This window comes from Nipponia nippon, unplaced genomic scaffold (genome assembly GCF_047370975.1).
Source record: "Nipponia nippon isolate SJK-2023a ecotype South Korea unplaced genomic scaffold, ASM4737097v1 scaffold_9, whole genome shotgun sequence".
Taxonomy (NCBI): Eukaryota; Metazoa; Chordata; class Aves; order Pelecaniformes; family Threskiornithidae; genus Nipponia; species Nipponia nippon.
The window spans coordinates 33,058,676-33,084,374 of record NW_028262413.1 but is presented as its reverse complement, the minus strand read 5'-3'; the positions used below and the strand labels follow the sequence as shown (position 1 = coordinate 33,084,374).

At 38.5% G+C, this 25,699-nt stretch overlaps 1 protein-coding gene across 1 annotated transcript in view; it reads right to left on the bottom strand.

Annotated features, from left to right (window-relative positions):
• The window catches only part of MYO1E (myosin IE), a 95,651-nt gene that overhangs the window by 53,014 nt on the left and 16,938 nt on the right, over nucleotides 1-25,699 (bottom strand). The window contains exons 2-4 of the mRNA XM_087745401.1: nucleotides 6,789-6,932; nucleotides 3,896-3,985; nucleotides 2,876-2,970 (exon numbers count right to left, since the gene is read on the bottom strand). Of these exons, the coding sequence (XP_087601527.1) occupies nucleotides 2,876-2,970; nucleotides 3,896-3,985; nucleotides 6,789-6,932 (329 nt within the window). The remainder of the gene's footprint in view (nucleotides 1-2,875; nucleotides 2,971-3,895; nucleotides 3,986-6,788; nucleotides 6,933-25,699) is intronic.

The window sequence follows — 25,699 nt, the reverse complement described above, 5'->3', positions numbered from 1 at the left end:
CAGACCTACAGCTCAATTTTTTGAGAATCACCAGTTTAGGGGCAGAAACGGTAAAGTCCTTGGCAGCTATTAAGTGAAACTGATGGTGTGGTAGTAGAAATGAAGCTAGCTAAAACACTCATTTCACTCAAGAGCTGCAGCATCTTGTAAGCTTCTGGTCTGCCAGCAATTTCAGTGCCTTTTGGTCTATGAAATAAAACGTCAGCAAACAAATCCCAAACTTCAAGAAACTTCATTCTTAAGCCAGCTCTAGTTGTTAGAAATAGTGATGATGGCATTAAAACCAGAAAATACAGGATGTGTCTAAACAGTTGAAATGAAATATCGTTGAAAGGATTAAAATATCAACCAAACGAAATCAATTTTGTGAATGGCTGAGTTACTCAATTTCATAAAAATAATTTCTAAGTGTCCCAAAAAAATCAAATACCATCATGAAAACTACCTGCAAGTCTAGCCTGCAGTTTTTACGGTGTTTGTAATAATATTCACAGGAAAAATAAATGTGTAGAAAGGAAGAGGAACTCTCTGAAATGCCCCTGGCAAACATATTTCATGTTTCAATTTTGCAGTAGATTTCAATTAACTCCAGCAGATTTTGAATAGGCTGTGCACAGACTGACAGAAAATTCACTCTGCACATACAAAATGCAGACACTCCAAAGAGCACGTCATCCATCATTCAAGCACAAGAAGAATTCTCGTGTGAATTTAAACCTGTAAGTCTGCATCTCAGATCTCTGAAAATGTGACCCTTTGCATCCATTGCACTTTGGGGCATTACCAATGGATCAAAACACATGGTTTTTAATCACAGTTCACCACAGTTTAAAGGTTTTCACCATACATCTAGCTTCGTGTGAAACACTGCAGGCTCTGGGATGGTGCTTTGTTCAAAAAGCAAAATAAACCCCAATTTTACCTATTCCTAACAGGTCTGAATTTGACTAAATGGGACTAGTAACTTCAGCATGGCAACAGTTTTCCAAAAGGGAAGACTGAGCTCAAGAAACAATTCAGATATATGAGAGACAAGAATATGAGCTCTGAGCATTTTGTTTCATATGGCACCATGCTGTAGCCAGGGGCCCAGGAACGGGGAGGCCCTTACAGGAGTACAGCTCAGTGTAGCAAACTGTTAACGCCCGATTGACCTTCCTACATGTAAAATCAACAGTTTCCACATACCTACATACACTTTGCTGATACTAAGAGGGACACACCTGTGCACTTTTCCACTGTAAGACGCCACCCAGGAAAGCTCTGCCTGGACAACCCCCAGACATAGATTCAAAGAAATAAAAACAGTGATTATAACTTTCAAACAATTATTCCTTACAAGCTTTCACAGCAGCTCATCAGTGAGATATATTAATATGAAATCTATTTTCACACTGAATCATTCAGTAGGGTACAGAAACGCTTGCACATGGAGCACCTCCACATGTAAGACCCACATACTAAGCCCAGTTCTTTATAATACTCCTGAGACAACATTAAATTAGTACGTGGCTGGTGCAAGGGTATTTAAGCTTAAACAACAGTGACCATCCACCATTTCCTGGCAGGTTCCAGCCTAAGGGATTGGACGCACTAAGTTACGTGGCATCTGATCTGATCACCAGTGACACTCTGTCTCTTGGGGCTGTGACACTGCAGGGCACACAGCCACCCCAGGGAGAAGACCAGAGAGGGCCCCCTGGACAAAGAAAACATTCAGTCTTGAAATCTCTCTTTTGTTAAATTCAACAGCAGTTAAACTCATAGCGCTACTTCTCAGCATGTTCCACAGAGAAATGACAGAAAGCTTAAGAAAAGCTGTTATTAATAAAATAATGACAGTTTCCCTTCAAATTGTTTTTTCTTTTTCTCCTCTTTCTTTTCCCTAGTTCTCGGGAAAGTCTCGTAGGCCAGTGGTCTCCAAACGCTTTTGATCACACACACCATCATTAATGTCTGAGCACACACTCCCAATGTACATATATAATTTATCTGTTTACATATTACATACATCTACTACTAAAGGTCTAATATTTCCTTCTCACATCCCAATGGTTTTCACTGCACAGCCCCTGCGATGCATGCACCCCACTTTGGAGACCACTGCCACAGGTAAAGTGCAGTTCCAGGTGCACTACAGTGAGCCTCTGAAGTCTTCCAGGTAAGAAGGAAAGTCAGAAGAGGTATAGTGTACCAGCCCAAACATCCTGCAGTTCTTGCTCTCTGCATACTTTCTCTTATCATTCACCACCTATAAACCCACAGATGAGAACAAAGCATACCTCTGGACCCAAAACTCACTTTGATTGTAACTTAAGTATTGCCTGTCATTAAAAAAGTTCACTAGTAATTCTACAGTGAATTCTTTCAGCCTAATAATTAAAATACATTAATAGTGAAGACAAAATTAATTTTCCAGTATCTCTCTCCTCCTTTTGCCTCTGACTGAATACAAGCAAAACTCCAAAAGGAACAAAAGTACATTTATTTATAACAGGGGAAAAAAAAGAAATAGTACTAAAAACAGAGTATGGTAAATGCAGTCAATGTGAGAATGCTGGATTTAACAGTCTCTGTGGCTGCTATAGTTGTTAATCCATCTCTCTCACGTAGTCATTCAAGCTATTGCAGTTTTGGTATTGGGCATGAAGCTGGCTATGTGAGAAAGAGATTTCTTGTGGTTAAGCTGTCACCAGGATTTCAATGGAAAACAAAAGGGAGGGTCAGGAAGTATTTAGCTATCCTAGAAAACCCCCAAATGTTCAGTGGTCATGGACAGATTTTGATTGATATAAACAAAACCCAAACTTTTCTGCTTCTTGAAGTCAACACACCAAAAGAAGATGATAAAATATTTTTTTACAGATCATCTTACCTGATAATGACACATTGATTTTCTCTGTCAATAATCATGTTTCTGTACATGCTGTCTGCAAGAGCATAAATATGTGGTGGGTTTTCATATTGTGCCTAGGAGGGGAAATAGAGAATAATTTTTCAACACAGCATTAAACAACACAGAAAGAGCAATATAAATTTTTATTTAAATTGAAAGAATTATTTTCCTGGAAAAACAATTCTGAATCCCACTTTATACTGAATTTTCCCCAGGAATTTTTTTTGTTTGTTTAATAAAAACAAACCAAAGTCTCTGGGTTTTGTTACTGAGCTTTCTCTCATCCATAATTTTCTCCTAAACTATCGTAAACACCCTGTTCTAAAAATGGTCTGTGCTTGAAATACATTACTCGTCCAAGAGAAACTCACATAATTTAAGCCTATTCCACCAGTGGTCATATGCTAACAATAAACTACCTAAACCACTACACAGAGCCTGATGCTGTATGTCTCATTTTCATCCACTGAGTCCATTCAAACCAAATGCTTTCCCGAATCTATGGACATGCCCAACTCACACAAAGCAGAAAACAGAGTTTTAAGTCCCTAATGTCCCTGTGCTGGCTCACTCTTCAAGCTGTATTTTCAAAAGTGGCATGTAATTTTGGCATCTCAATTTTTTTATTGTTCTTGTCTAGTTTGAGAGTTCTCAAGTCATAGTCTCCAAATCCACTAATGGCCATTTTGTATCGTGCACCACACTTTAAGCATACAATAGCTTAAAAACTGCTTTCACAGGAAGAGGGACGTGTCAAGGAAAGAAACCTGATATGGATTAGGAGCTAATCAATACAAGTATTTTCTTGAAATACTAGTCCTATGTTCCAGGGAATTCAATTTGAAGACTCAATATATGGTAATGGATATCAGCCAAGTTCTCCCGAGCTAGTACAACACTACCAAAACCCAGAAACAAGTGCTTCCAAGAGTGTAACCGTGTAGAATAACATTTACATGCCCCTGAATACTGCAGTACATTTTAAGCTGCTTTACTTACTGCTCCTTGGTACATTTCAATTTCCTTTTCCCCAAAATACGGCATTTGCTTGAAAGGATTCACAGAGATTAATACAGAGCCAATATATGTCTATATTCAAAGGAAGTTAAGGTAACTGCAGTTTCACAAAGTATTATCTTACCACTAGTGACTGCCAAATAACTTTTCCACCTATTACGTTATACAGCACAGCTTCAACTAATAGTAAAAAACCCACAGCTTACAGCAATTGTTAATAAAAATGAAATTAGCAGGCTTACAAGAATATACACATATAATTCAATGGGATACTTTCATATTATCAAAATATTTATTTTAGGACAAACTAAGTACAGAAACATGTATTAGAGGTCCAAACACGACACACCTTGAATAAAAATACAGAAAGGAAATGGCATATTTAAACTCTTCTACTCCTTTGTAACTGAGGAGGTCGTATTGTCGTTATTAGAAAAGATTGTTTTGACCTTTGCAGAATATAGTATAGTGACACATTCTGATCTCACAGAGATAGTGCTGAGCATGCAGAGTCGGATGGAAACAGCCACTACTGAGCTAAATCGGACAATTATTCAGCTGCATGTACTGGTGGGGGAGCTAAGGGAATCAGGTAATTCAGTATGTAGTGTTATTTTATGAGTGTAACTATTAAAAGTCCCTAGGAGTCTTATCCTGCAGGCTGCCCTATAAGACAACACTCGGTTTCAAGCTATTATTAGTCCCAGGAAGCTTTTTTGCAACATTTTGAATGCTAGCATTTCACCATTCTGCGTTCAGCTGCACATGTACCTACATTTACAAAATATTTTAGAAACCTCTGGAATTAGAATTGCAGTATACATATATGAAGCAACTGATACTACTTTACAGGCAGGACTGGTCTATTGAGCTGGGAGTTAGCAGTGTACCCATGTCAATGAGTCCAAAATGTTGTACTGCAGGTTTCATTTAACAATCTGGAATTGTTCATAGGCAAACTTACTATCTAAGCTTTCCCTACAAAAGTAGGAAAATTAAAAAATTTATCCTGCTGGATTATCCTACGTAAGTATCTATTATTGTGGTGCCACAGCACAAAATGGTAACACGTTAGAGAAGTATAGCTCAGTGAACGTAATTTCTGTATTGTTAATTTGCAATGCTTTCTTCATACATTTTTAAATTTAATTCAAAGAAGAGTGACAACATCTGGGTCTTGAATATAATAAATCAAGCATTCATTGTACCAGTATAAACATCCAAAGTGACAGTTTTCTGTTGGTAAACAATACCAGCATTTTCTGGGATGATTCGGTAATCTCTATGCAATGTAGCACAGAGAAATGTTCATTCATGGGTGGACATACAAACAATTGAAAGATTCAAGAGATGATCTCCATTTTAGAATGAGAAGCCTTCGCAGAACTGCAAAAGGAGTCTTTTCTCCCTACACAAAGGAGTTCTAATGCTTTAAAAGAAGACTCTGATCCCCCATGTGACCACAAGTCTCCTTGGAAAACATATTCCTGCTTCAGTAGAAAGACCATCTCCCTGTTAATCTCACTTATTTTTATAAGAAAAAAAAGCATGAAACCGTTTCTTCAACACAGAGCACTGAAGACTTTGTGAATGTACTGCATGGAAGATGCGGTGTTCCACAGGGACAAAAGCGCTGATGTTAGTCACAGGAAAAGCGCTACAGTTTGCCCCAACACTATAGTTTGACAAATATTGTGCAACTTTACCACGTTTCTATAAGGCAAATTTAGTAATGGTGTGGTACGTTACTGAACAGGGGATCCAAACCCATGTGCACACACATATTAAAAACCTCTGCAGTTTGGGATGGAAATGTCAGCACAACTGCAAGATTAATTTTCCTCTATCAGTCCTTGCTAAATTGAGCTGCTACTTAGCTCTTAACCATCTGAATTTATGGAAATAACTAGGAGATTTTATATTTCCTTCCCTTTCTGCTAAAAAAAGTTAAACTCTCAAGGAAACTATTCTCCAGATACAACTAGGAAGTATGAAAACCTGGCTACAGCAGAAGAAGAAACAGTATCACTTTCTAGTACATCATCACATTGACTCGTGTTTACCAAATTCATTATTGCAGCTCATGGTACATTGTGAAAGCTAAAAATGAAACAAAATCATAGAATCATAGAATATCTCACATTGGAAGGGACCCATAAGGATCGAGTCCAACTCCCTGCTCCTTGCAGGACCATATTAGTGACTATTGTTATCTCAAGGAATTCCTTTCACATGAAATTCAAAAAAAAAAAAAAAAAAAGGGGCAAACCTTTGGTGCTGAAATCTGTTTTCTTGTTAGGTTATATGTTCAGGTATTTAAATCTTTCATGTTTTCATTAATCATAGAAAAAAAATTTTAAAGTGCAAATACTGTACTGTAGATTTACCGATGTTCACATGTTCACCTGTTTCCATCAGCCCATGATTCACAGTATTAACAATTCCAGAAAAAGTTGTAAATGACGTTGTGTCACAGAAGAAAGCATTTTGAAAGCATTAGAAGACAACATGGTACCAAGACACATATATGCACCTTGAACCTATTAATTCTTGCTCTTAGAAGCAGCATTACTGCAGTAGCTTCAGGGGTCATGTGAATATATAAATATATGGAGTTATAGGTCTATCTTCAACAATGACAAGAACAATTCCAAATATCAAAAAGAATACCTTAAAATAATTTTTCAGATCTTAATTTCAACACTCATAATTAGCCCAGTTTACAAAGCATTTTGTGTAATCTCAGGTGAACTTTCACATAAAATGCTCAGCACCTTTGAGTTATCTGCTTAAATAGAATACATACATACAATTAGTTTCCCATTGGCTCAGCAAGTCCACGGGGCCCCACTAAAAACACCACTATAAAGGATACAAAAATATAATCATCCATGTATCGTTTCTTTAGGTTCTCCACTATGGAATCCTCTGTGATTTTGGAAAGAAGGACCATATCATCCACTCCGCTGTGCTTGACATTGTGGCTCTGCCAATGATATCTGTAGTGTCCTTTGCTGCCCTGCAGGAAAGCACAACAAGCATCAAAAAGGTTACTACGTTTCTCATTAGCATTAAATAACTGAAAACAATCTATTCGAATTCCAACTTCCAAAATATTTTTCATTCGTTGAATTCTATTCCTTGATCCAGGCATTATATAAAGGCATACATAAATGATGTCAACTGACTTCCCTCTGAACTACTAAAGAATTGCACTGCTCTCAAAAATTAGAAGGTAATTCCATGGGGTTTTGTGAATGTCTACACACAGAAGGGATTTCAGATGGCAGACATTTCTAAATCTAGCAGAAAAAAACAATTATTCCAACTGCGATGCAGTTATTGGAAGCTAAGGATGCAAAAATTACACTCCTACAGTGCAACTATTAGCAGCGAGGATAATTACCACCTGAACTATTAAATTGGGTACAGTGGATTCTCCATCCTTCACAGTCTTTTAAGTCAAACTTGCACATACGCTGTTATTCAACTGGAAGCTGTGAGCCTGATGCAGTAAGTGTTCAGTGATGTTCTGCAGATTATGTTACGCAGCTTGTCGGCTGCATGTCTTAACAGTCCCTTTTGATCTGTTAGTCACCATGCTTAACTGACATCTAAATAGATATTCTCTCCCTACACTTAGAGATTACTATTTCAGGATGCTACTGAAAACTTGTGACATTTCAAGCTATACCACTTGAAATCAAAATCTGTTTTTTTCCAGCTGATTTGAACAGTAGTTAGGTTCAATGGATACACCCACAAACAAATTTAAACCCCATCTAGATCAATGCTATTAATTCAGCTATAAAGCTACTCTCCAAATCCAAACCTTTTTTCTGTAGCCTGGCAGATACTGCTGATGGAGTTTTGCCCTCTTGCCTTTTTATACTTTAATTTTTGTTTATGCAATACTGAAATTAGTGATGCTGGAATTAACACATTTTACACTGAGAAATTATCAAGTATGCTGTCAAGGAAGATGTGGCCAACAAAATGGCAATTCTGTGTATTCCCCTAATTTTTTAATACCACAATTTCAAATAATGTGATTTAGCTACACAGCTCTCATATATGTTACGGGATCAAGTCATATTCGTCAGAATACAAGCAATTTATTATTATAAGGTATTTAGCAGAATAAAATAATATATAATTTTACAGATTAAATAAGAAAATTCAGGTACTCTGAACACTTTGCCTGCACTCAACTATTCTGAAATGGGACACTAGCAATTTACAGAGGTGTAACTTTTGTGTGTACACACTTCCACACTAGCAAATGACCTATGCAACTGTACTAACACAAAAGCGCATCTGCTGAATTGTTTCCTCATGTAAATGGTCAAGCACTTGTATCGATACCAGGCATAGGAGTGGGAACTACAAATGGAGTCAGGGGAGTACAAGGTTCTTATTTTAAGCTGGGGTGGCTAAAAGTGTTCATTAAACTAGTCTCAGACTAGGTTTTTCCACAAACTTCACTGAACCTATTAAGGGGAAAGCCCAACCAAAACTAATGAAGACACAGATCTAATGCATAATGTATATTAGCAAATGGAGTCAGGCCTGTAGGTTAGCCTCATCTCAACTTGACTGGCATAAAAACCAAGGACCAACTGGACTTTTATTTCAAGTTAAATTAACTTGCACTAAAACCAGACCCATTCTACCACTGCAGAGAGCACAGAACTTGCAGGCTTTATGTGTTCTCTATTAAGTCTCCAGCCATTGCTACCACTGATGCAGCTCTGTCACTGCTAACAACACTAAAGAACAGCTGCAAACCTGAATTAAAAGAATGCTTTTAAATACAGTACAGCAGAGGTAAATATGTCTGAAAACACACAATCTCGGCAATTTTCTTGAATATCCACAACCTTACATGAGCTTCAATAAAATAATAATCTTAAGCTAGCTTAGTTTGCGTGAACCTTGTCAATTTTATATTTGCACAATGGAAGCAGTGATCTGGAAGCACTGAGAAAATGAAGGAACCAATTAATTTTTGGAAATTGTTATAAAACATGTGACTGAAAAAAATCGGTTGAAGGTTGGGTTATTGGAGAAAACAGAGGTCCAACAGAGAAGCATAATTTCCTTCAGTGTACTCATCAGCTCTTTATGATATTACACTTGGAAAAAGGAACTGGCAGGATGGACAAAAAGGTACGGTATCAAAATAAATACAGAGAATTACATTCTTCACAAAGCTATACAGAATGTGGTTTAGTATCAGATAATAGAGTAAGCTACAGAAAATGTGCAAAAAATGAGAGTGGGAAAACAATCGAGCTTCCCATTGGAAGCTATGGCCTCAGACACAGTAAATTCAATGAGAAGAGGACAAAGCTCACAAAGCCATGGGATATATGGAAAATGTGCACACAGTTTGCAAAACAGCAGGCTTTAAAAAAGTCAGTGACTGTTGTTGACTGTGATTAAGCCACACACACTACCAGGCCAAAGGGCTTTTTCCCAAAAGCAATGCGAACCAGCATGCAAGCAAGAGGGGCAGCGCCAGGAAGGCTCAGCTTGCCCTGAGAGCAGCTCTCCCCAGTGCTTACACACTGCTCTAACGTGCAGCTGTAATCAAACCTGAGTACTACACTATCACACACCCTCAAATGGAAAAGGATGCAGAGATTTAATAAAAAGGCAGCAGCCTAAATATCCAAGAAAGCAACAGCATGGAAGACAGCTGAGAGTGGTAGTACTTCACATTAATGTTGTATCACATTTTAAACGACAGTTTTTATCAGTAGTTTGGGACTACTTTTTTCCACTTAAAGCATGGCCTTACATGCAAATATACAGAGACACAGCAAAAACATCACCAGATTATTATCAGACTTCTCCTTAGGATCTAGAAATAAGCCCAAGCTTTAGTAGCGCCTAACTGCATCTGTGGTTAAGTTTTGCTCTCGCTCTCCCTTCTCCAGGAACCTAACACCAGTAGGATGGCCATGCACAGTGGCTAGCACCTCCTTGGTCTGGGCAACAAAACAGGGAGTGCTGTTTCTACAGGACAGCACCTACCCCCAAGTTCTTCCTCTTCCAAGCATGAGTGATGACTACAGAGTCTAACTTGTATTTATCAATTTCGGTCACTTCCAACTGGTACTATAACCATGTCCAGCTAGCAGTTAACTGTTTTTTATAGGGGGGGTGGGGGGGTGGGGGGAATCTTCCTGTCATCAATCATCTGAAAAAACTCCACATCATAGCAGTTGTAAAAGCAACTCTTCATATTTCTCCAGGCTGCATATTTCCTAAAGGTCAAGGATATATACCTAAAAATTACAATGCTTTTCAATTGCCCACATTGCAAACACTACTGATTTGTTCTTATTGTGTATTTCTTGAGAATTTAACCTTTATTTTAGCTAGAGCTTTCTACCATCCACATAACAATGCAGTACTCTCATCTGGAGACAATTTACACCTGAGCTAGTTACCTGTGTCCACCTTAACCTGAACCTGCTTTGCAGGGAGGACTCATACTAATTCACTCAGCTGCTAATTGTCCTCTGTTGTCCTTCACACAACACACTTGCCCCTCCACCCCTCTCCACCTGCTCCAGGGACAGGTCAGGTCTCCTGGGACTGACCGGGAACTTCAGAGCCAGCAGAACAAGGGCCAGTGGAGATGCCCCACACCCCCGTGTCAGCACTAGCCACAGTGAGGACTCAGTAACTCGAACAGAGCTCCCCTGTGGCATGGTCAGATCTGGGCAGAGAGGCTCAGAGCTTGCGGTCCACCCCTGGGCCTAGCTGTGCAGTTCAGATGTCAGCAAATAGCAACCTGGTTTCTCTTAGGTTTTCTCAGTGAAAGATGTGATCTAACTGTACAATAAGCCAATGAAAGTCTTTGTGTCAGCACTAACAATGCTTAAGCAGCTGAAAAAACATGAGCTTGGCAGATTAGGAAAAATACAGAAAACCGAAAACACATCAACAGCCTGCTAAGAGCCACAGAAGTGGAACCATGAGTGTTCAACAACCAGGCTGCCAGGCCTCCTTCAGGCTCTGCCTCAGCTTCCGACCCAGCACCTGACGTTGCACAGGAATGGAATTAAAGGCGTGTACTGCATTGCTGTCAGCTGTTATTATTCATTTGGTTGCTGTTTTAGGCTCAAAATCAGATCTGCTTTGCACTGACAAGAACAATATTTATGAGTCACAAGATGACCTTGTGAGCTAGAAGCCTACTGTTTCCAAGCCGAACTGCTTCAGGGGCGCATATACAGTTACCCCCTGGCTAGAGGCCAGGCAGCACTGTCCTCGCCACCTCAACAACTTTATTATCTTCAGCATCGAAACAACCAAGACTCTAAAGAACCTAAAAAATTAATTCTGCTCTCACTTTGTACATCTCCCCTAACACCCACTCGTTAACGGATTAAGACAATTGCTACATTAATACCAAGAGAGGGGATGTAAAATACTTTCCATGCACTAAATACTGTCTATACTTTCTGTACTACTTTTGGTAGGATATGGTTAAAGCATATTATTGTTTTGTTTGGAATGACTAATAGATATTGTTGAGACATTTATTTACAGAACATTTTTTTTTGCTGCCCTCTACCTTGTGCTACAGTAGCAACTGCTAGTTTCTTATTTTTGCCTTTATTATTGTTTGTATATTTTTACATTATCCTAAGCAACACGTATTTGATGTGGCTATAAAAAGATTGAGTCACGCTGTGTCACAACAGGGTTTTCTTTTAACTGGAAAAAAAGCAAATATTTTTGTATTTCAAGCTGTTTAAAAATAGTACATCTAAAAATAAAGCACTAAAAACAAGGGATCAGAAGAGACTGTATATTCTGCCCCTGAGAAAGAGCCTTATTTCTCTCCTTCCATCAGAACTCTAAACTACAACAATCTACATGCCATAAATAATCATTTGTGGTTCCCACAAAGGGAAAAATTGCCATCCTGAATCTCTGACAGCTTTTTTCAGTAGCAAACATCAATCCTCCATCACAGTGCAGAAAGGATTCTCAGCCTCCACGAGGGAGTAAGAGTGTCAAATGATCACAAGCACAACCTTTTCTTTCCCTTTTCAGCAATGACAGAGTACTATTCCATAAAATCCCTGTAGTTTTGGAGGCATGTGTCTATCTACTCAGATTAGTATTACGAATACAATACTAAATGATACACAGCCATCATCTTAACCAAAGATGTCACAAAACTGAAAAAGCTGCACACCATTTACTCTACACCTGACATCAGTGCTTCTACCAACGGAGGCATATCACTAGTCTCATATACGCATAATTTGTACCAGTTTTTCCATCTAACAAGAAAAGAAAAAAAAAAACCCACAACTTTTTGCAATGATATCATCCATCAAAATAGCAAACCTTTATAATCCACCTACAGGAATCTTTCACATATTTCTATAAAGTGCAAGAGAGTCTGCTGTTCTCACTAGAGAATATTGCAGAAATACTTAACATGAATTTTGGTCCTTGACTGCAACAATCAAAACTGAGAAGCCATAGTAGACAAAAGTGCTCCAAAATAGCTCTTGTTTATCTGATGTTAGAAAAAATAGAGATATTGGCTGCAATGATGTGACCATATTTCAGAAAGGAAATTAAAGGAAGACAGCAGAAGCAGCTAGATGGTCAAAGATAAAACGCAAATTATTTAAATTTAACATGAGGGAAATATTAAGGGAGACAAAAAGCAGTGCTTTAAGATTTGAGGAAAAAGCAAAGCAAAAATACTGAGCATCTAGCAGCAGGAGAGACATTTTATATAGAGAACTAAAAATACCAAAAATGTATTAAGGAATGGAAACTACTAGCAGGTTAACATCCCAAAAAACACAGCTAGGGAAATAAAATACTGAGAAAAAGACTTCTGGGGGGGAAAGCCATCGGTTCTCACTGTTTGCTCTCAGACAGGGGTGGATTCAGTCCAATGTGACTAGAAGGACTGACTCCAGACCTGGTTACAGGCTGCGGGAGATCCCAGTTGCCCAGACACTTGCTCCCATCGGCTCCTGTGTGGGTGCTGCCTGCCCCAGCCCGGCCCGGCCCCGGGAGAGCTCCCCACCGTCCCCTCCCGTGCTGGGCTCCGGAGCCAAGGAGCAGCCACGGCTCTGCCTCCCTGCAGCCAACGCCGGCGCAGCCGGGGCCAGGAGGAGGGGAAGGAGACAGAAACGAGAGCCTGCGTACCTGAATAGCAAATGCATGCTTGTAACACGATACAAGTTATGGGAATGTGAGATGTCTACAGGGTATGCACATTACGCTCATTTTCAGGAGTCAGGAAAGACATCAGCATGCTTGTAAGACAAATAACAGAACATTACCGAAATAGGAGTTACTTCAATGTTTGACTGTGAGGATCACGTATTGCATCAGTATTAATTTTCACTAATATTTTTAAAAGGTTATTTTTAAAAAGGCACAGCTACTCGACAGAACAAAATAAGGATGGGAATGAGCTTAAGAGCAGATCATGCTGAAGTACCTAAGTTTTTGACACAACTTACAGAGACAGTGGGTAGATACCAGAAAGTAGTTAATGAACTGTAAATTCATGTTTGCTTACCCCTCAGCTTTTTTGGTGGCTGTGGCCTAATGTTCCAAGAAATAATCTTCTCAAGAAAATGCAATACTGTTAACTATTTAATATGGCAGACTTGCTCTTAAGACATCAACTGCCTTACTTGACTTATTGAGCAGTCTCCAGACCTGGTCTAAGTTTGACTTGTTCCTCGTGGCATAAATGTAAAAATTTTCTGTGAACGTGGTGGATTACTGATAGGCCTTGCAATAGCAACATTCAGTCGATGAGTGTATATACACACATGCCCACCCCCCATTCCAATCGTTTCACCGAGCAGCATCCGTGCACCCTAACTCTTGCTCCGTAAATTGTATATGCAGCATACATACACTTATTGTGCAAGTTAAGGAAATGCAAGAGAACAATTACAACAAACAAGTTTCACCTTGGCTGAATCAGTCCTTAACGTATAATAAAGCTTTTATATCTGTCACTCTTCTCCATTAAAAACAGGTTTCAAAGGGGTTTGTGCAATCATACATCTTCCAGGTAATACCAGAAAATACTGTACATTTTAACCCAAACTTGCTGTCACAGTTCCACAGAGTATTAAAATTCATTTTGGCACCTGTACAATATAGGGGCATATATGTGTATGTGAACTTTTTCTTCCCTCCTTCAGCGTCATTACAAAAAAGGATGGGTGCTGGTTCTTCCTCCTGGTATCTCCCTGGAAAAGAGATGCTCTGAGATTTTTTGCATACCACCTCCCCCAAAATGCCACATAGCAACTGGGATCTCAGAGGCCAAAGATCACAAGATTTTCCACAGCTGCAATGCCCCTAAAGTCTCCTCCACCCCTTCGGGAACAAGAACATTCTTTTTTTTCTTTGGTTTGTTTTTTTTGTTTTTTTTTAAATAACAGAAAACAATTTGTCTATGATGAATTTATTCTGTGTGTGTCATGTTTACAAAAAATATTATTATGGTCTTTAATTGAAATATGTAGTTTGAAAACTCAATCAGTAAATTCAGACAAAATGCCACTGCCTCTCCTATAGCATCAGACTGAAAATATTTTTCCTTGATCATTCTGAAACTAAGTAAGAAACTGGAGTCAACTGGGAGCTTACCATCTGGTTTCCAGAGAGGAATCTCAGAACAGCATGACTCAGAAGCTCTATGCACGGACCAGTGTCTCGCATATGCACTGCTAGAAGACAGCATTTTGATGCTGTGTAGTACATGCTATACTGGTGCCAGCTGAAGTTTTTGGAGAAAGTAAAGCCAGTGCCATGTTACAATAATGCCATCCCAGCCATGTCCTGTTCTAGCTGATGTCAGTGCTCACTTCCCCGCCCCGTCTCCCAGCTTTTGGAATCTCAGGATTTAGCACCAAACCATGCTCACAGGCCACAATCACCCCAGTGAATTCCTTTCTGCTCAGTCACTGCCCTCTTTGTACAGCTGCACATGAACAGCAGTTGGAAGTTGCTCTTCCTTTCCCCCCTTCTACTGACCCTTTTGTTTCATGGTAAAATGAAGGTGTTTTTTTTTCTCATCAGACTGATACTGCTAAGGCATTAACCTGAGAGTTTAAGGCCAAAGTCTGTCCCCAGCAGTACCCCTGGTTGATGACTTCGTGACAGAGGGGTTTATTGGAAAATGACTTCTCCGTGCAGTCTGACTATTCTTGGAGCCTCCAGTTACCCTTTTACAATGACAATTTAAGGATGGCTGTTCCCATCAGCAGACTAAGGGCACATCGATTTTGCAGTCGCCAAGTTAGCTGGTGAAAGCAGTTTAATGACTGGTTATCCCAGACTCTCCACGTTATCACCTTCCTGTATCATACCGCTCTATCTTCCACAGATACAGAGGTCTTAATGAGAGGATGGCTACAGCACCTCCTCAGATCTAATCACCTGGCATACAAGTGTGCATTTAGCAGCACAACCAGTAGATAACTGCTATCACTCACTCCTTTGGGCACCTGGGGATCTGCCTTTGCTATTTCACTAATGCATACAAAATTGCTGCGGGGGGGAGGGAGGAAGCTCTGTAGTCTTACACTGAATTACACAATTTTTCTTTGTTATCTACACAAGAGGACCAAATACTTGCTATTATGCCTTCTGGAAGACTTTGTCTCTAACTGGATTTTAATGCTACCTGTTCTTTTTGTCATGGTTTCCCTTTCTGCAGACACGCAGTCCTCCCACAAAAGATTCCTTGATTCAGGCATACCAGCAAATATCAAGAAAAGAAAAACAATTATTTTAACCTTATTTTTAGCTGCAGGTTTTGCTTCTTTTTATCTGTGCAGAAAAGAAAATGAAGAGGATAGCAATATTTTTGAATTAGTTACTTAGTATTTAAATTGATAAGTCAACAAGACAACACTGAAGGATGAAAGGATAAATCAATACGTTTTTGCAAGTATTAAAGATGTAAAAATCATTATAGTATTTGTAGAATTTCCAGGGAATAAACCACTCCTGTTAAAACACCATTTAGTCACTATTCCATCGTAACCAGAGAGTATCAGTTACAACAAATCCACCCTGCCTGCGTCTACCGAATCAACTTCCAATTATGTCACTAGCACTTTGGAATAGCTGAAAATATCTCATTCCCAACAACAAATATTTACGTAATCAGTTCAATGTTTTAATTATAAGCAGGAAGATACTATACTCTAAAAGAAAATACTTATAGCTCATATTTTTAGTTACAATTGAAAAAAACATGACTTATCATTGAAAAACATGCTCAACAGCAATACTGCCACTAATTATGAAGCATGACAAAAAATAGAGGCGATGCCAAACTATTACAGTTTTGAATCTTTCCTTGAATTTAGTATGAAACTTTGTTAACTATAATGTTATTCTCTTGTCATAGAATACTTACTTTTCAGTAACTAATTTTATTGAAAAGAACATTGCCAAAGGAAACTTTTACATAATAAAATGACAGTAAACGTCTTAAATAGTGTATTGTACTGCACAGAAATATTACTTGGATTAAGAACTATGTGTCTACCAGTAAGACTTTTGCTTTTATTTTTCATTAAGATCATAATATATTTCTACACATTTTAACACACTAAATTTGTTAAACTTGGGTCATAACCTATTTTCCCATATGGCTAAGGCTTTCAGGTTCTTTTTCTTTTTTTCTATTCTGCATCAGCACACATAGAAGATAGCTCTATTTTTTCCATTAAAAATACTAAATCATTGAAAAAGCTTCATGAAATCAGAATAATCAAAATCTAGCAATTTGTTTTCAATCTGTAGTATGCTACTTTTAGAAGATGAAGAAAAAGCAACTGTCTGTTACCAGGTTAATTAATAGCAAGGCAGTTCGTGCAAAAACTCCTAAGTGGCCCATAAACCGAAAGCCAGGGAGGACGACCAGCCCCATGCCCCGGCGGTCAGCGGGAGCCTGCCCGGCACTCCGCTCTGCCCTGCTGCATCGGCTCGCAGCCGCTGCCAGGCACAGGTCGCCTACACTTTGCTGAAAAAACTGATCGAGGGGAGGAGGTTTGCATGAATACCAATCCCAAATGTCACCAAATAACTACTTATGACAGCCTTTCTAACCCTGCAACGACCTTTACTGGTTAGCCCGAGATTGCTATCCTGTTTTTAAGACCATGCCCAGTGTACGTCCTAGAGAAGGATGAACTGTAACTGCAGTGTAACAACTTTGGTGTTATTTTTTTATCCTTTTCATGCATTCTAAAATTTTACCTCAATATGCCTCTATTAAGGTTCTTGGGTATTGAACTCTGATCTACAAACACCATTTTTTACTGCCTGAAGAGTCTGGTAAAAAAAGCTCTTTAAAAATACAGTTTTAATACAGTGTACGAGCTCTCATACACAGATGACAGAATGAATTTTTTAAAATGGCATTATTTTAGAAAGAGCAAAACTATCCTTCCCAGATATGTAAAGAAACTGAAATAATCTCAATAAATGGATTATTTTTGGTTGGCCTAGAGATTTAATTAAAAAATAAAAACATCTATGCCCCAACATGCTCACATCACTAACATAATAATACACTACCTATGGAGACACTCTCGCTTGCCTATCAACACAAACCTTTTTTTTTTTTTTTTTTTTTTTTTTCATTTGCTTGGTGCATATTTGTAAGACCTCTGGATACAAACTAATTTAATTCCAATGTGATGCACTAACACACTCCAGCAATAATAAGGAATATTATATTCTACACATGAAGCTATATTATTTTCTTCTCAATAAATTATTGAACAACTACAGTTTTATTGAGTGTATTTGTCCTCATCAACTGCTAATGGATTGTGAGTGAGAATACAACAGGTTGGGCAGATTACAGAAACAGGCATGGACCTTGTTTTATTACTGTTGTTTTTAACCAAGAGCATCAAACTAGATGTTTTTATGCCAACAGCTTCATCTAGTTGAATAAAAATACAAAGCAATTCCACAAAAATTGAAAGATTGATTTATAAAATAAGCACATTAGCTAAATCATCCCCCTGAATCACATCTGAATTTAAAATAATTTTGAAAAACTACAGTTGAATCTCTTGGTTTCTTTTTTTCTTCCTTTTAGGTATAAATACAGCCATTTTCTGAACTTATTTACAAACCAGAGGGAATATAAACTTTTGGGTTTTTTTTTAACTGGAGACTGTCATGTAGTCACATGCCTGTGGCAGTTCAGGCTAAAGAAAAACACTCTTCATTGTAATAGGCATGATAAAACAGCAAAAGCTGCAGCACAGCAGATAACTGTGGACAAGATTGGTTTTTCAACAGTATGTACCAAAAAGTACCTTTGTGCTGACACCACAGAACTTTATTAGTGTAAGGCACTGCTCAGAGTTGTAATATTTAACTGCTCAGATGCCAAAAATAAGACATGCATTCAACTGCTCGTTTCTTAACATGGGCACTAGAATAGTCATCGGTTTCAAATTAACCTATTTTTGAGATATCTGCTTTGGTCTTCCCAACTGTTATAAGTGGGACCTGCCCTCTTGTATGCATAGTGTTGTTTCAACTGGGATGAGCAGGGCAGCACAAGATAATCGCTGCTGTGTTGTACCAGGGTGGTGCACCATGATAAGGAGCTCATTTGCCAAAGTCCTGCTTGCAGAATTTCAAGCTACACTGTTAGGTTTATCTGGGATTTTCCCAGTTAGGTTGCTTCAAGAATATCTACTTTCATGTTGGATTAAAGAGTTGTATAATCTGTCCTTGGACTGTGTTCAGATGTAGAGCTCAGGTAACTTGATTTCTATACAGGGCACTGTACTGGGGGGACCACCTGAACAAGAGAGCCCTAGGAACCACAGTCCTGCAGCACTGGACAGCTGTGGCATTGGGAGGTGGGATAGGCAGCGAAGAGCTGAAAAGCTTTTACTGCTTACTCAGGGAGAAGCAGGAGTGCTCCCCCACACCAATATCCCCATTTCACATGGGAGCCGTCAACTCCTCTCACTGGTGACCGTGGCTGGAGGAGCTTGTTTGGGGGGCCTGGAGGAGCTCCATAGTGGGGGAGCTTCTAATGTAAAAATCGCTTTCCATGTTTATTTTAATTTCACAGAGAGCTGAGTAAACACAGTAAAAACTCCAGGACTACAGCAGCTTCCTGTTTACCTGAGCAGTACTGACTCAGAGCAAGAGGGGAAAGGCTCAGGGAGCGGTGTTCACGCAACTACAGTGGAGGTGACGCCTGGGTGGCAAGACGCATGTGGTTCAACCCACAAATTCCTTTTTATTAGCTTTCATGTTTTGCTATTCATGCAAGAAATCAGATTTGACTTCAGACGTTGTGGTAGATAGACTAGTTGATACATTGATTAAACCTTTAATTTAACTCTTTAAAAGAATACAACCTTAATATTTATTTCCGTGCACGCAAACACAAATGCTTCCTTGTTTAATTATTACATAAATACAAACAAGAATTCCTTTGAGCATTCTACCACAGGAATTAGTTACACATCTTTCCAACGGACCAAATCTGCAAGTTCACATCAACTCTCAAAAAGTTGCTATTTATCAAAAAGCAACAGGAAGCAAAATCTTGGGAACAGCAGTGTACATCAGACGCAACAAATCTCACACGCTGTGTAGAAGACTCAAACAGATACTACTTCACTTTCTCAGCTGTACAGGCATCTCTGGCCTGATCTGCAAAGTGCTTACCATCTGCTTCCAGCGTAAGGGTTCAGGATGGCTACACAACTACACTGTAGCTTAGGAGCACACGCTTGCTTTCTAGAGCTCACGGGAGTCCCATCAGAAAGCACATTCCCCTGCCAGTCTGACAGTCCAATTCCTCCCCTCATCCTACAGCAAGGATGTTAAGACCCAATGCACAAAACCTTGCAGACCACTCCAGGTTTTCAGTTAAGCATGTAAGGACCAAACCTAAACATCCAGGGGCAAAGAGATCTTTCTTCTGCAAAGTACCTGGTGACAGCAGGAAAAGGCCAAGCTACTCAAAGTAAAGATACAAAAGTGGGAACTTAGTGAATGGATAACGGAAGTGCTTAACAGTCAGGGGACAATTTCATGCACAGGTTCATTCATCCTTTGTCAGGGTTTGATTTTTACTTTAACCAATCATTACACTATGCAGGGCAAGCAGGTCCCCTTGAGTATCCATAACAGAGAGATATTCTCATAACCAGATTATGCTCCACATGCACATTATGAATAAAGTTAATATTTGCCATTGCACTCATTTTTCTAAAACAGTTTTGATTATTCAGTCCAGGGCAGCTTTGAGAGGAAAGTACATTAAAAATACAGCATGTACTACTTTAGTTGTATAGAATAACTGGCTTATTTTCATTTCATCAATATGTTAGTTTTACTCCACTGGCTTTTATTACAGTATCTTCCTCATCAATATGATGAGAATGTTATTCTTTGAACATTTTTCTAATAACCCAGCCTGCTTAAGATTTCGTAAGGCTGTCATATCTTCTTCCTGTCAAAACCCATGCTTCAAATTACTTGCTCTAATTTGCATTAAGCTTGTATCCTGGGTTTGTAGACATATTTCCATAATAATTCATAAGGCACCCAACAAAATAAAACTAAAAATTAATATACATGAGCTCCACTGGCTAAGTAGCTCACTGCATTCTGCCAATGAAGCTGATTCCCCAAAAAGGTGGAAGCATAGAAACACAGTGGGGATATGAAGAGTTCATTCTACTCTAGTGGAGCACCGTGGTTATTAGTTGAATTATGTAAGGGAAGTGTCTGGCCCAACAGTTTTTTAATATAACCTTCAACAGCTAGGAGTCTGGGTGTTTATGGTTATTACGTAGGCTGCACGGATGCATGTCTATGATCCCTGCATCTGCAGTATCTTTGTTTTATTAACTGTGGGCAGAAGTTCACTTAATAGGTAAAGTGATAGTTCCTATTAGTCCACAAAAGTCAGGTTTTAGCACAGAAACAGCTATTTTCCCCCCATTTTTTTTTAATATGTTAGAATGTTTAATGTTAATATCTAGCATTCAAATTATAACTGGACCAAGAAAGCTAACTGAAAACTAATTTAGACACTTAGCTGTCTTCCTAACTACAGGCTTTTACCAGATGTGTGAACAAGCGAGTTCATTTGCAAACTAGCATTCTTCGTACATTTGCTATAAGAAACTGATATTATTGGGATACGTATTAGATTCTCAGATGTTGTATTGGCATAATTATGCTTTGAGCAGAGATGCAGGCCAAAAGCAGCTCTGAATGCACTCCACTAGGCTTAAATTGCTGCTGTTTCACAAAACCCATGACTTTATCATCGATTTTGCAGAATTATGCAAAAAGACCAAATTTAAATGTCTGTTATACCTTTTAATTCAGTATCAGCATCATAAATATACATAGGTTTCAAATTATTTCTGTTAAAGGGAAACCAAGTGAAAAGCTAACTATCAGCTTTGAAGAAAAACTGCTGCATACCACTGCAGATAAGTTACCCTAGTTTTATTTAAAAGAATCTCTGTAGTGGTGCAGTGTAATGCTGCATTTTTTTTCCCCTTTAACTTTCCACTTCTATGTCTGACCCTGGCTTCCTGTCAGAAAATTATTAATATTTTCTCTGTTGAAGACACCTCATTTAACTAAAGGTCTTTTTCATTTGAACACTCAAGTATAGTGAAAAGATGCAAAGCATCCAAAAATTGAAGCCCAATCCAAAATTGTATTGATGCAAATCTGTATTCAGTATGATTTTACATTCTACATTAGGTTCCCTTCACCACCACCATCTGTATCCCTATCAACTTGTAGATCTCATTTAAGTCTTCGAAGACCTTCTCTGTTAGATAACTTTAAACATGATTAATCCAGCTAATTGTTTATATTCCTTAACAGTAAAACAGTTTAGTATCTTATCTCCAAAACAGAAGGCTAGCTAGCTTTTATCATCTTAAGCAAAATGCTAAACTTCATAACGAAAACTCAGAACAGGTGAAATTCAAGCTAAATCACAAGGTTTCAAAATCAAGGGCAGGGGGGTGTCAAGAAAAAACCTTAAGTCTCAGATATTAAACCATGGCTAAAGACTCTGGCTTGCAGGGCTTCAGCACAAAACCACATTAAACTTCAATGCTTGTGATGTACCTTGCTTTCAACTTGTGGGCTCATTCAAACTCTGAGTTCCCATTCAAACCCATATAAACTAAAAAAATAATTTTACATGTGAACTAAAACCAGCTGAATGACTTTTCATCTAAGTATAGTGTTCTAATTCAGAAAAGACAGCTGTTAGGTGAATACTGTTTCTTTCCCTCCACCCCTGAACAACCTGACACACAAGCCAGATGCTCAGATTATCGATATCCTTTTAACTTTTAGCTGCTGCAATTCATTACACTGTTAAAGCCCTTAGAGGCAGCTTTACCTTTTTCTACACTCCATATTAAAGCCAAGATTTGTGGTCCTTTAAAAAATAAAGTTCGGATGCAAAAAACAGCTTGCACTCAAGTAGCTTTCCTTTAAGTTTACATGTCAGCTTGCTAAGCAACATATTCTTTATGACCCCGTCAGGACCACAGGAGTGGCTCAAGGTCTTTCAACCACAGAATCATAGAATTGTTAAGGTTGGAAAAGACCCTTAAGATCATCGAGTCCAACCATTAACCTATCACTGCCAAGTCCACCACTAAACCATGTCCTCAAGCACCACGTCTACCTGTCTTTTAAATACCTCCAGGGATGGGGACTCAACCACTTCCCTGGGCAGCCCATTCCAATGCCTGACTACCCTTTCAGTGAAGAAGTTTTCCTAATATCTAACCTAAACCTCCCCTGGCGCAGCTTTAGGCCGTTTCCTCTCGTCCTATCGCTTGTTACTAGGAGAAGAGACCAACCCCCCAACCATACTATAAATGCTGCCTTTGACTCTATCTTGCTGAAAACAAATACAATTTAAAGTGGTGTGCTAAAAACGTGACCCAAATGCAATACCAGTAGCTATACCTTTAGCCTGTACCAGGTCCGTAAGAGCGTATTCTGCCACACACCCCTCAGCTGTGCGCCGGCATCACGAGTGAGGCATGAGATGGTGAGAGCTGTTCAGTGAACAGGTACCCATTAGAGTTCAACTTAGCATTACTTCCAATTACTCCACACAAGGCCATAATGAACTTTGACAAACCCTTCCAATATATTTCTCCTTCCAGACCAGCTTCTTTGCCTTCTTTACACCCAACCTAGAAACACTGAGGCACCTGTAAGTTAGACTGAGAACCTGAAGGAAAAAAATGAAGTGTCATAAGCATTCCAGGAGCAATACTGAAAACCAACTTCTTAAGAAATATTGACACTTTATACAGACTTCCCTGGTGCCGACTAAGGGTTCAACATGCTGTATTAGCCTTTGGATAATCCTAAACATGCAGGTCCATTATCAGGGCTTTCACTGCAGTTGCTGGAAGGGACAAAGAGCTTTACTTCATTTTCACACTGTCCAAGATCAATCTCTAATTCTGCTACTACACATCTGCCTGGTTTTGTCCCTTTTTCCTATGAGCAATACTCATTCCTGTCTCAGCTGACCTTTGGTTTCTGAAGCAGCAGACGCCCATAGCTCAGCTGGTTCTTGAGAATGATTCAGAACAGGCAGCTCCACGTCCTGGCTAATAAGCAGGCCCGACTTTCAACCTTCTGCTACTTCAGAAAGATAGGTATGTGCAGCAATAAAGAGACTGACATTGTCTGCAGACCACAACTACTGTCCTTTCTTTACTACTGCATACTTAATGTTTCCCCTAAATTTCATGACAATATGATTATGTGAGATTCTTAGACGACCAAAAATTTAAGTCAATGCCGTAAACTTTTGGAGCATTGACCCATGATGTTTGAATACACATGAGAAGATGCCAGGGCACTGATGCAGTACATCCTTCTACATTTATGGGACTATTTTCATTAAAATCTATTTTCTTCCTTTGAAAAAAAGATTTAGGTATGAACTTACAGGCAAGTTTTTCCAAGTGATTTCAGGTGAGAATTTTTTGTCTGGCATTAGACAACTCCTAGTGACCAGTGTTACCAGATCAGATAATTACTTACAGAAAACTACACTACTCCTTGATACTACCACGAACTCAAGCACAGTCTGAAGAAGTCCGTGCTCAGAAAGTTTCTTAAGGACAAACAACACTAACCTCTATAAACCTAATAAAACACTCCAGCACAGCTCATTTTGTAGTCAAGCTGCTTGTACTTGGCCATAGCATCCACACAAACCTGAAAGTAAAGAAAAGGGCCCTTACAAAAAAGAAAAAGCCAAACTAGAAACAAAGTGCATTGGAACATTTTTCCATGGAATTAAAAAAAAAAAAATCCATGAATGGGAAAGATTTGGGCAGCCCTCATAATGCAATACTGAGGCTCAGCATAGTACCAGTCTTTACATAAACATAGCTATGATTTTGCCAACATAGTTATGTCTAAATGTTGTTATTAACCAGAGGATAATTGTGAATAAAGGAATGTGGTAAGTCTTTTTTTAATCAGTTGCTTGAGGGGGTTTTTTGTGCCATAAACAATGCAAAACCAAAGTTTAGCATGAATTATTCAACACCTAAAATACTGAAACTCATTGAGGCTTTCAAAAACAAAATTCTTCTAACTATGAACACAATTAAAAAAAGACCAAAGAACCATAAAATATCCAGGTGTTTGTAATAACTTGCCAACCTATTCTACCAGTTTTATTTATGCCTAGTTAGGTTTTGTTGAAAAGAAAACCATTCTCCCCTTGCTTCTGTGAAAAATATCTAGGCCAATTATGAATGTTTGTCCCTGCAGGACTGTAAGGAAAGACAATTCTGAGGTAGCCTATCCATTTTTATAGACAGTGTCATTTTTATAAATAATAAAAAAAAAAGAGGAGGACGTAATCCAGACATCTTAAGTTTTCCTCTGCACACTTCAGATTTCAGAAGACTAGCTGAAATCAGATTCCATCTCATCTGCCATGCTGAAATGAAGGACATTTGCTTTGTTGCTTATGGAATTGGAGCTTCAAACATCCTCCAAGGTAACCTTTCACAAATATACACAAAAATATCAGCAAAACTAAGTCCAATAAGACCAAATCCAAGAAGACCAAGTAACTCATTACATAGATTATTTTTTTTTTTTTACAAGCAAGGTACAAAGGCTGCCAGCAACTGAACAAAATTGCAAGTCTTTACTATTGAGAATACAATTTTTAGTATTTCAGACTCACTCCATTGTTAATAAACCCAGTTCACAAAAGCTATTAGAATCACCTATGTTAATTAAGTAAAGCCTCAGGGTTTTTTCTTTAGGTTTTTCAAAATAAAAAAGAGCACACTAGTAGAAACTGTTCTGTAATAAAATTTGTAAATTGTTTATAATATAAGCAATACAAAATGCCTCTCCTGTAAGTTGTATTGCATTTAAATGGAGAAACATGCATCTAAAAGCCTGTGTGCACTAGAATGCGTCATCTAGTTAAGTTTTTAAATATGTAGATTAACAACCCACTTTACAGTTCCCTATTAAATCTTTAAGTTTTATATGCAGTACCATAAAATCTCATTCTATCATTTCAGATGTCTATTGATTTCACTTCAATTTAATTTAGTGAAAAACTGTTAGGTTTTAACACATAACATTTCTTCATGTTACTGTAGCATTTAGAAGTAGCTGCAGACCAGGAGTGAAGTTAGGCCAGAGTGCACA